Below are 12,123 nucleotides of genomic sequence, written 5' to 3' on the forward strand. Positions count from 1 at the left end.
ATATGACATTGAGTATTATACTTTTCATTCTCAACTCTCATTCATTCATCGTTTAAGTTACCTCGCGCCTGTGTTTGCCGCGGTTAATAGAGTAAAGTTTTATTTATATTACCTTTCTATCTTTGATATAAAGATTTGAGGTAATCGTAATTCTTAAGTGTAAATTATACATAACTTATTTTAAAAAAAATGGCCATGCAACCTCACAGTAAGAAACGAGTGTGCTATTACTATGACAGTAAGTATCTAATCTTAATAGTTTGTAATCACATTTTATTACATCCTTGCTTAAACCTTTTTTAAATATGTCTACAGTATTTTTTCCATAACAATTATGAAACATCTTACTTTAATGTATAATGCTATTTTTCATCTTAACATTTTTATAAGATTGTTGGTCAAGCCAGTTGATAGCGTCTGTATCGCGCTGCTCGCTGCTATTGGTCCGACATGTGTTGTTCGCTTTTCGCTTGAAGGAGTACAGGCTGAAATTTGTCAAGCTACAAAATGAATTGAATAACATACACATAAGAAGTTAAAATTGATATTGCAATATATTTTCATTTTATTTTGTTTAAGGTGATATTGGAAATTATTATTATGGACAGGGGCATCCCATGAAACCTCATCGCATACGCATGACGCATAATTTATTACTTAATTATGGACTTTATAGAAAAATGGAGATTTACGTACGTAATTTAGAATCTGAAGTTTATGCAAACTCCGCATTTTTATTTACACTCTATTAATACTATTTTTTCAAATTAACAGCGACCACACAAAGCTACCGCTGATGAAATGACTAAATTTCATTCTGATGATTATATCCGTTTTCTTCGTTCGATAAGACCAGACAACATGACAGAATACAACAAACAAATGCAAAGATGTAAGTTGTATTGCATTTTATTTGGTATGAGCTTAAATACACATGTAATGTATTAATGTTCCTTTTTACTTGGTTACCAAAGAACACTAAGTCAATTGTTTATAATTTTACAAACAAGTACACATACTTTATTTACTTAATTATATGTACTTAATTTTTAGTTAATGTTGGTGAAGATTGTCCAGTCTTCGATGGGCTGTATGAATTTTGCCAATTGTCAGCTGGTGGGTCTGTAGCTGCTGCTGTAAAATTAAATAAACAGGTATTACCTTTTATTTTTAGACATTACAATACAATATCATTAAATTACATGTATTAAAAAATTAATTGAAATAGTGACATACCACATCAATCTCTCAAAAACGTTTAAATAGTAAATTTACTGTACTAGAGACCTAAGTTAACCTAATAATAATTTCACACAGAAATCTTCAATCCTAAGTAGTTATGAGCTATCATGTCTTGGTCTTAGAGGGTAACATCAAATTGTAAATATATTATTTTTATTACTACTATGCCTAGTAATAAATTTATTAACATTGGTAAAACTGTTACATTACAATATTGTTCACACAGAAAACTTTAATATTGATGTTACATTACTAAAATTTATTTATTTATTTAACTAAGACAAAGATTATAACATCTGGTGTGATTAGTGTGTTATTATGTCCCAAGATGTTAGTACAAGAACAGTGCTCAGAATATTTATTCTAATACTTATCATCTTATTAATTGACAATAATTGGAATAAAAGTTATTAACATTTTCATTTGAGCAGAATTTTATTTTATAATTTTAGGCATCAGAAATTTGTATTAATTGGGGTGGCGGACTCCATCATGCTAAGAAATCTGAAGCATCTGGTTTTTGTTATGTTAATGATATTGTACTGGGCATTCTGGAGCTGTTAAAATACCACCAGAGAGTTTTATACATTGATATTGATGTACATCATGGAGATGGTGTAGAGGAGGCGTTTTACACAACAGATCGTGTTATGACTGTATCTTTCCATAAGTATGGTGAATACTTCCCCGGCACAGGTTTGTATGCATAATTTGTTTTTGTCTATATATATCTTAAAAGATAAAAAATCAAATAATTTTACCTTTGAAAAAAAACCCTAATAATGTGTTTAATTATTCATACACTTCAAACTCTTGAAAGCACTCTTAATAGACTGTAAAACATTGCACCTAAATTTGTTTAAAGTGAGTAAAAATGTTTGTTACAATCTATAGGATGATTGATTACAGGAAGCAATCAATTGCAAATAGAAAAAAAAACTATATATATATATATTATTGTATATATGTATTATTATATATATATATATATATATATATATATTGTCTCTTACATTGGCAGAGGCAAGTGGCAATTGAATCATACCAAAGAGAGATATATATAATAGAAGTTGTTTAAATTAATTTTCTTTGAAAATTTACAGAGTAATACTTGGATGATTAATTCAAATTTATAATCCATTAGGACTTTCATTAATTTGTGGTAAAATTAAAGCTTATTTTAAAGCTTCTGTTTTCTACAGAATGATTTTGTAATTTTTCATTAGCCAACAAACTCTAAAACATTATGTTATAACCCCTTTTTTACATTTATTATTATTTTTATTAACCTTTAATAGGTTTAAATTATCATCATGTCGAAATTGATTATTCAACTTATGTTGCAAATTTATCATGTTTGTGCACATTGTAAATTTATACCAGTTTTCTTTAAGTTGGAAAGTGTGATTTTACAACCTAATTCATACATTGTTTAAAGTAAAAAACTGATATTTATTAATATAAAGGGATAGGTATATCTATATAATTATGTGTGATAATATTTTATTATTGATTACTTATTTTTAGGTGACTTGCGAGATATTGGCGCAGGCAAAGGCAAATATTACGCTGTGAACATCCCCCTGCGCGACGGCATGGATGACGAATCCTATGAATCTATATTTGTTCCTATTATATCTAAAGTCATGGAAACATTCCAGCCAAGTGCAGTAGTTTTGCAATGTGGTGCTGATTCCCTCACAGGTATATTAATTGCATATATGTATACACATACCTTTCTAACCCAAAATTTCTGAAGAGATGTTATAAATGTACTCTGAATAACTAACAAAAACAATAAAAATTTACCTCCTCATACAGTCTAACCTTTGTTACAGTGGTAGTTTAAAGTGTTTTCTTTGGAAAATAAACATAGCTATGTATATAACTTTTGTGGATTAGTAATATAATAGTGATTCTAAAAATTTTTTTTAAATATTTTTATGTACCTTCACTTCATGTTTAAAGAAAATAAAAATATGTTTGTTATGGATTTACGTACACAAGAAGAGTTATGAAATTGTGTTAGAACAATTCATTTAATGGAGTAAAATTAACCAATAAATATATAGTTATAATTTCATTATCAAGTCTATATCTGTAAAATATACATCAGAAAGAAAACAACAGATTTCTTAATCATTTTCTATACAAGAATCAAAAACATTTTTTCGCAGGTGACAGGCTGGGATGCTTTAACTTAACAGTGCGTGGTCATGGACGATGTGTAGAATTGGTAAAAAGGTTTGGTTTGCCATTCCTTCTTGTTGGCGGCGGCGGGTAAGCATAACTGTCCTTATTATATGATATTAGGAGATCTTTAAAATGTTGTTGCAACCAGTGAATTCAGTTTCACACTGATTTGAATTGATAAAGGAGGATTTTTTAATCTTTTGTACTTACCATTTGTTATCAGATGAACACTTAGTATGTCTATGTTTTGTAGGTTATTTAAAGTATAGATCTGTTTTAAGGTGAATACTATATTTTTTTAACAAAACCTTAACATATGTTCCTCCACAGGTATACAATACGCAATGTTTCCCGTTGCTGGACTTATGAGACTTCAGTTGCACTAGGTGTTGAAATAGCTAATGAATTGCCCTACAATGACTATTTTGAGTATTTTGGGCCCGATTTTAAACTTCACATTTCACCCAGCAACATGTCAAATCAGAACACACCTGAATATTTGGAAAAAATTAAAAACAGATTGTTTGAAAACCTCAGAATGCTGCCTCATGCACCTGGTGTTCAGGTACTAATAGTACCTAATTATCAAAATAATTCAACTACATAAAGTTGTTTGTCCATTTTCATTATTTGTTGATTATTGTTTATAGGTACAAGCCATTCCAGAAGATGCTGTTAATGATGAATCTGATGATGAAGATAAAATTGATAAAGACGAAAGGCTACCTCAAAGTGAAAAGGTACATAATAATGATCATTATTTAATTTCATACAACAACAGACAAGGGAGAAACTTTAACAATTGTTAAGGACTAATGTAATTTGAAAAGCTTATTAATTCAGTGCAGTGTTTTTAGATGGGAACACAGTAAAACAATTTTAAAATATAAAATGAGAAGTGTTCCATGATGACAAAAATCTGCAGTCAAAGTTACATCTGCATTTATACTAGGCCTAGCCATAATGTCGTAAACGACCAGTTCTTCGCTTGACGCAATAGTCCATGCAGCATAATGTTAGGTTACACTTGTTTACTAAAAACAAATCTTTTTTATTGAGGTATAATAATTTTTTTGAATGGTTTACATTCTGGTGGTTTATGGTATGTATGACTATTAAATGTCCTTACCGTGCTTCTATTTTCTCTTTCGTAATAATATTTACAAAGCTATGAACAATACCATAACTTTTATAAATAAAATCAAAGCTTTGTTATAGGATATTTTTAAAAACGTTTTTTTTTTTAGGACAAACGCATAACTGGAGAGGGTGAGCTCTCTGACTCTGAAGACGAAGGTGAGGGTGGACGACGTGACAACCGATCGTACCGAGCGCCGCAAAGGAAGCGCCCGCGTCTCGATAAAGACCTTGCTCACCACAAGGATGACACTAACAGTCAGTACATTCGTTTTTTTTTACGAATTTATGTATTAAATTGTTTCTTTTTGAATAACTCCAGCTGTTAAGAAAAATCTTCATTTGAATGCTAATGACAAAGTTTTATTGATAGAGGCAATCATCAAATATCAGGGTGTCTATATTTGTAGCATCCTAGCAAGCTTTACCAGATATATGCTCAAGGTGGAAAAGGCCAAACTGTCATGTAATTCAGGATTTCGTATTGATAAATTATTCGCTATCAGGTTAAATCCATGCTGGGTCATTTCACTTTGGTATAAAAAACGATGAAGCGAAAAAATTCTATCCATTATCAGTGTAAATTTAATGCAAATGATTGGATACATTATAGACCAAAATGTAAATTGATTCGTTTATTTTTGCATGTATGAAAAGCATTATTACCATTTTTATTTATTTTTAGATGAAGATACAAAGGATGATGTAAAAAATGTCAGTAACTTAGAGGAACCTAAAAAAGAGGTGACACCCAATGCTTGATCCGGGCGATAAGTGACGCTGCACGATCGTATATCCTTTGGAGGTTTCGAGTTGTCGTAATGGTGCCTCGGTATAGAAAGAAAACAAGGTGTGAAATGCGTCACTAAAAGTTTTTGTGCACTCACTGAAATACAAGTGTTTGTGGAACTTTACCCATAATATTTGGTGGGATTAGGATGTAATGAAACATTTTTTCATACTATTCAGTACTTTTATACCATGTCTTTGTGTTCACTAAACTGTGTTTCATATGTATTTATTGAAAAAAAAAACTCATTTGAAATAGAAATACAATTTTTTTTATAATACTTCGACATTTTATAGATGTCATTGTCAATATTATTAGACAGGTATAAAAAGCTAGTTATGTGTTTAGATCTCAGGTTGGTAAATAGGTAATAGAATTGTAATTTGTTTAAGGAAATACTTTGGCTGGTTTCATAGATATTGAAGCATAAGTTTAACACATGACCAAAGTACAAATTATGTAAAATTGTTGGCATGTAATTATAGTTGTGATAATTGCAACTAATTAATGGAATAATTCATAACACATCTAGAAAAGTGCTGACTTTAAAGATTTTTTTGATACATTTGGTAGAAATTATTAAGTCACATCATATATAAAAATAGTGACTTAGGTTTTTATCACTAGGTAAACAAGTCTTTTTAATTTTTGATTATATGACACTTAAAAGCAAAATATGTAGAACATTCTTTAAACAAAACTTTAACCCTACTGATAAATTTAAATGTATTATGTCCTATAGACAACGACACAGCATACTTTTTTTTTTCAAAAAAGTCCTTAAAGTCATAATCCATATGAAATACTTTGACCATTACTATATATTTGTATAATAACATTATGACTCTTGAAAAGTCTGAAACAATAATAATAATGACATATTTTATCCATTACTGTTATGAAAGTAGCAGTAATGAATACACAATACTTACTCTAATAAAATACATAAAACGGATTTGCCTACAATGTTAGGTTAATTTATTTTATAGTAATGACTAATTGGTCGTTTATGTATCTATAAGGAATATCATGATAATTTTTACGTTTTAACTTAAAAACCTTTAAATAATGTATAATTTTTATTCAGGAGTTTCTAATTGTTAACACTTTTAAAGTGACAATTGGCAAACATTTTTGTACATACATAAATGACAAGATGGACTGTTTCTACCATAACATAAACAGTGGTTCAATGTAATGAGAGGTTTGAATCTGTTTTATTTATTTTGTTGTACTTTAAATAATACAACTGTTCCTTAGACTATAGCAGTCAAAGTAGGGGTGTATACTCACATAATTCCTCTTACCATGTCTTATTGTTTAAGAGGATTGTTTTTCAATGTCATAGTCTTGTTTTAAATTACATTTTAGTGATAGATGTAAGCAAGTAGGGTACTGCAAGCTTGTACAGCGCGGGGTCCATTTAAATATGTACTCAGTTTAGCTGTAAGTTCTGTTAAATAATATTTATGCAATATAAAAGTAAGGAAAGTTTAATTTCACACCAATTACAGTTTTAATGTGATGTCAAAAGTAAACAGATGCCAGTAATCAATACCAACTTATTTGTTAATGACCTAATATGACTATTTGTTGTATGATTTGGAACTCTCACACTGGCAGTCTTCTGATTCTGTTTTCAATGTTTACACACCTACTTAAAATGAAATTCCTAGACTCCAAGGATCTAACATGACCGGTATTTAAACATTTTGAGTAAATTATCACACTAATACTGTAATAAAAAAGTAACGTGCAATATTTTCAATTAATCACTCTTAAATAATGCATACATGTATTGCAAACCATAACTAGATTTTTTTTTTATAAATTGAACACTTATAACAGAACTTATGGCCAAAGTTATTAATGCATTTAGCGATAGGTTTAAAGCGCTTAGGTCACCATTTACGAAAATACGTAGCAATACGTAGGTTCGATATAGAGCATGTTTTAAAAAGCAGCGCCTTAGGTTGCAAATTTGGGAAAAATGATGTAATAATGCTTAACACCATCTAGCTTCTATATAGACAAAATCTATGATTTGCATTCTCATTGCTAAAGGATTTGTTTTTTATACTCAACCTCAAATATGTCTCTGGTAGTTGCTATGCAAGATATATTATTGATGTATATACTTGCACATATCACTAAACATTATAGATGTTATTTCCAAAAAAAAATCCTTACTCTTATAGCAGAATATTGTATTTTAATATGAGAAATTAGATTCAATAGTGTAGATTCTGAAAATATGGCATAATGAATATTTTACAAAGTACATACAGAACAGTTTTATTTTTGTAATCTGATGTGTTTATTCTCTACAAAAAAATTATACAGTATTAAAATCAAAATATTACTTTTCAAAACATTATACCTTCATTTATTTTAACACAAATTATAATTGAATTTTAGGACTAAACAATGTACTATCGGCTATCAATGCTATTATTCATTTGGAATATAAAAATATGTATTGCTTATACATATAACTACAGGTTTATCGCGAATAAATATAATTTTTAAGTTTCATTTAACTGTAAAATATAGCTTAATACAATCCCACGCAGTGAAATTATGCACAGCTAGGTATCTACTTCTCGGTCGACGACGCCCACTGTAAGCACAGGACTCCCCAAAAAGATCGCCACTATGACCAGTTCTGCGTTGCCCATACAGTGACATCCTAGTGGAGGACCAACGCTCACCGCTTCTACTGGCTCGTGGTCGCCACTCGAGCTAGGTGTAATTTTACAATATTAAATCTCGATAGATTATATTTGTGACGTTTTGTACAGAAGACCGCTATATTTTTTGTAACTGCAACATCAATTTTATTAAAATTTTGACGAAAACATCTCTTCCATCTTAATTTTATTTCTGCTGTATGCGTCATAACAGAGAAATATATGTTCGCGTATAATGGGCGTTTGTATGAAACGAATAAGACTGTAAATATTACCTTTAATTGTAAAATATAAGTAATAATATTATGCAATTTGTTTTTAATTTTGAACATATCTTTGGTTACGAATATTGTATATGTATAGAGCTTGATGTGCGCACGAGTGAAAGCGGATTCGCGGTTTTTTTCGAACGGAATTTCAATACTGCCCAAGTGGCATTTGCAGATTCCGCAGACCTGAGGCGATATGGCGTAGAGGGCGAAGCAAAGCTCGAGGGCTCCCGGGGGAGCGACACCACTGGCTGCTACATACTACTATTTCACAGGATTGACAGGCCGTCGAGCTCTTGGATCGATTCGACTGATGCTTCATGTACTGACTAGGACCCGGAGACCCCACGATGGGACCTCGGCTGTGGCAGTCAGTCAATAATACCCGTTTAGCTTCCCAATGTAAGGGCGCTCGAGAGAGCTCGTGGCGACTTGGTGTCAATTACTGCGACTAGCAACAGTCAAATATGCATCGGTCGTGTAGTTGTTTCTATAATAGATAATGAAAAGAAATATTTCAATGTAGGCATTGCCCTCAAACCGATCACACTACAACATTTATATAAACATACAGTATGCTGACATTTTGAATCGTTTACTAAGACGAGCTGCAATTTATCAGTGTTGACATTACTTGATCTCTTGTGTTCATTAATTGAGATCAATCATTTGCTGCGTTACATGAAATGTAGATTTTAGCAACTTATTGCTGTGGCGGTAACCTTAAATTTGATTGCAGTAACTGGCAACTTTAAAATATTTAATAATTGTTCCATCTGCAAAACTCATAAGGCGTTATAAACGATTATATTTATTAATAACTGTACTTTAAAACATGTTGAAAATTCATTATAACTTATTTGGCAGAATATTATTCATCTAGTCTGACTTGCATAATAATTGGCTCCAGGAGAGGGTTGAGAAACTAATTACACCAAAAAGGTATTTTCTGGTGGATTTTGTAAGCGATTTCGATTAACCAGACTAATGTTAAATGACGTTAATTATGATAAAGGGGTTCTTAACACAGTAGCATCTTCTATAGTTTAAACATCCAGGTAGTTGCGGGAAAATAGTCACGATATCTCGCAACATTTTACAGTATAATAAATTATACTTAGGTCCTCATTATGATTAAAAGGCATCTACGTAAATAAATAAAAATATAGTACTACCGACATTGATGTGCCGCGCCTATTGTTTCTGGGGGTGGCCGTTCCGTCCGGAGGTGATCAAAATTTACCGCGTTTGCGTATCTTTATATCGTCTTGAATAGCTTCTCCAAGAACAGCTAGTTCTTAGTGAACCCGGTGTTGTAGAAGGACTTAGTCGGTGGAGATAATTCCGTTTACAAGCCAAACAAGTTTCGGTGTTTGACCCAGCTGGTGTTTATTTTAATACAAGATCTTGTACATTATCAGTGTCTAGAAAGAATATTTACGCATTTTTTTTTCTGTTTAAATATATGTAAAATGTTAACCATTAACAAACTATATTTATAATTTATTTATCCGGACCAACTAAACCAGGTCAATAAATGGACTTTAGTTTTTCATTCAATAAGTAGATTGTTAGATTTAAATTTGTTTTATTAACACCTATATAGTACATAATAAGCGAATTTGTTTAGCCATGGACATTAGCATGCTGGAAATGATAAAAAATTCGGCACGTGACACTTCGCTTATTTAAAAAAAAAGAACTTAATTTTTTCCATTTTATACCAGGTAATTGGTTTCTTAACATTTTTGAGAGCAAACGATACTAAATGAATTAATTTTCAAGCGATAAAAGGTGTAAATGATTTTAAATAAAACATCAAAATGGTTCTGTATAGTATAATGTACCTTAAAACAGATTATCACAACGCTCTAAAATAAATTGCACCATAAAATAATGTACCTAAAATCAGTCTGGTACCAAGAAGCTATAACACAAACTGGAATGAATATAAAAATACTATAAAATAATTTAGCGATAGTACACTATGTAACTATACTTTACGTACAAGAAAAACTCCAATACAATATCGCCTTACACTCGAGAGATGAGAGAATAATAATTGATTTTACAAAGAGTTATTCTAATGAACACTTAAGATAACGGGAGCAATCTACTTTTTACTAAATCGTATTGTAAAATTGAACATTACATCACCTCGTAACTACACTAAACAAGTATCCTTTTTCTTTGAACTTCATATTAAAATCACACCTGCTTTATTAACATTTGAACGCTAATCTTTAATCTGTATATATAAAAGGAATGTTACTATATTTGGAAGATTCTATATTGGGTCTCTTTCTTTCCGATTTCAATATAAAACTTATCACGTTGGAGTTAAATTAAATTTGTGCGTAATTAATCGTAGGCCATTCTATTTGACTAGGTGTCTATAATTATCGAAAACTTAAATTATAAATTCATTGAGAATTTCATAGAGCATTTTGATCGCACCATTCTGAGGCCTGGATAATAATTGTTCACTTTTGAGTTATACATTTCACAACTGCTTATTACAATCTGAATGTGTTTGCAAACAAATGCTTAATACGTTCTCTCTCAAATAATGTGATGTTCTGTATCATTTTGCATCAATTGCAGACTGGCGAGACGACAGAACTTTTTAGATGAATTATAGGATGTAAGAATCTGTTACCAGACAATCACAATTATGTACTGCTGTATTAATTTAAAAAAAAAAACTCACCAAGTCTGAAACTGTCTGCGTCCGTCGTTTATATTTGATTTTAATCATTTGAGACCTTATTTTTTGTTAAAAAACATTGACAAACCGAATAATAAATTTCAAAATTTATATGTAATTGGTTGTATGATTTCATGTTCGCGTCATAATTTCTTAACGTGTTATTAATTTTTTCATCATAGCCTCAAATACACATTAGAAAATTTAATTACCAAGAAATACAGAATAATACAATAATTTTTTTCACAGTTACACTTACCACGGTTACATCAAACAAAGACATAAAAACTAACACTACACAGTGTTGCGAAGAAAATACAGTTAAAAATTGGAAGAAACGGATAAGCACATCACCCTACGTAAAGGGAGTGTGCTTACACTAATCAAGCAATAAGCCTTTAAAGTAATTCATGAATAAATAGGTATTTTAACAATTATTGAATAAACTAAATACATTTATTACTAAATAAATCACAGTAAACATGAAACGATTACATAAATTAATCAACCTTAAGCCCTATTCATATTTATATCGACTTGATTAATATTTTAGTTAAAATTATAACTTTAACTGCAACTTAATTTAAAATTGTTAGTAGACAGTCTATGCACATACCATTATTTGCAATAGATATATTATTTTCGTGACAAAAGTAGAATTGTTTCGATGCTCACAACACGGTGTGATATTAGAAATACTGGTTTAAAACAAAATTATTAGTCCAAAAAATTTTAAATTACATTCACGAAATTGCTTTTAAAAACTTTTTCAATTATAGCTGGAATTGTATCTATTGCGTTGAAGAGAACAGTTAAAACAAATAAAACTGTTTAAAAAAAACCTCAGTATTTAGTCTAGATCGTCTAAAATTCTAACTGGCACAATCGTGAGCTGTAAAGGATATAATCCACATTAACCGTTTACACTTGGACATTAAACCCTGCTCAACTTATCACTGAAATATCTCTGCTACTATTGTGTTCATCGCCTAAGCCTCCGTTCCTTCTAGAAATAGAAAATGTTATTACTTCAATAATATGTCTTGAATTAAATGGTATTCAAAATGTGTATAACAAAAATAAATAGCAACTAAC

General features: G+C 30.4%; 2 protein-coding genes across 8 annotated transcripts in view; one reads left to right on the forward strand and one right to left on the reverse strand.

Moving 5' to 3' along the window:
- Positions 1-56: 56 nt before the first annotated feature.
- On the forward strand, positions 57-8,355 carry HDAC1 (histone deacetylase 1). The gene is made up of 11 exons (XM_068762089.1): positions 57-238; positions 580-692; positions 775-892; positions 1,054-1,154; positions 1,695-1,938; positions 2,770-2,946; positions 3,420-3,522; positions 3,766-4,000; positions 4,086-4,175; positions 4,683-4,830; positions 5,258-8,355. The coding sequence occupies exons 1-11, from the start codon at positions 190-192 to the stop codon at positions 5,332-5,334; spliced, it is 1,455 nt and encodes a 484-aa protein (XP_068618190.1). The 5' UTR covers positions 57-189; the 3' UTR covers positions 5,335-8,355.
- A 1,801-nt stretch (positions 8,356-10,156) lies between these two features.
- Positions 10,157-12,123, reverse strand: part of LRR (Leucine-rich repeat) — a 36,004-nt gene continuing 34,037 nt past the window's right edge. For all 7 annotated transcript variants that reach the window (XR_011106719.1, XR_011106718.1, XM_068762154.1 and 4 more), the window contains one exon: positions 10,157-12,034. Coding sequence is in view for 5 of the 7 variants with exons in the window: in XM_068762154.1 (XP_068618255.1) it covers positions 12,018-12,034 (17 nt within the window). In the remaining 2 variants the exon portion in view is untranslated. The remainder of the gene's footprint in view (positions 12,035-12,123) is intronic.

Source organism: Battus philenor, unplaced genomic scaffold (genome assembly GCF_028537555.1).
Source record: "Battus philenor isolate CCGP_79_NKW_IND1 unplaced genomic scaffold, ilBatPhil1.0.hap1 SCAF_16, whole genome shotgun sequence".
Taxonomy (NCBI): domain Eukaryota; kingdom Metazoa; phylum Arthropoda; class Insecta; order Lepidoptera; family Papilionidae; genus Battus; species Battus philenor.

What these genes read in the sequence shown, in the direction of transcription:
- HDAC1 (XM_068762089.1), top strand. Translation starts at nt 190, where the DNA reads ATGGCCATGCAACCTCACAGTAAGAAACGAGTGTGCTATTACTATGAC. An exon ending in TGAATACTTCCCCGGCACAG is followed by an intron (nt 1,939 to 2,769) that starts GTTTGTATGCAT and finishes ACTTATTTTTAG; the next exon opens with GTGACTTGCGAGATATTGGC. An exon ending in CTCATGCACCTGGTGTTCAG is followed by an intron (nt 4,001 to 4,085) that starts GTACTAATAGTA and finishes TATTGTTTATAG; the next exon opens with GTACAAGCCATTCCAGAAGA.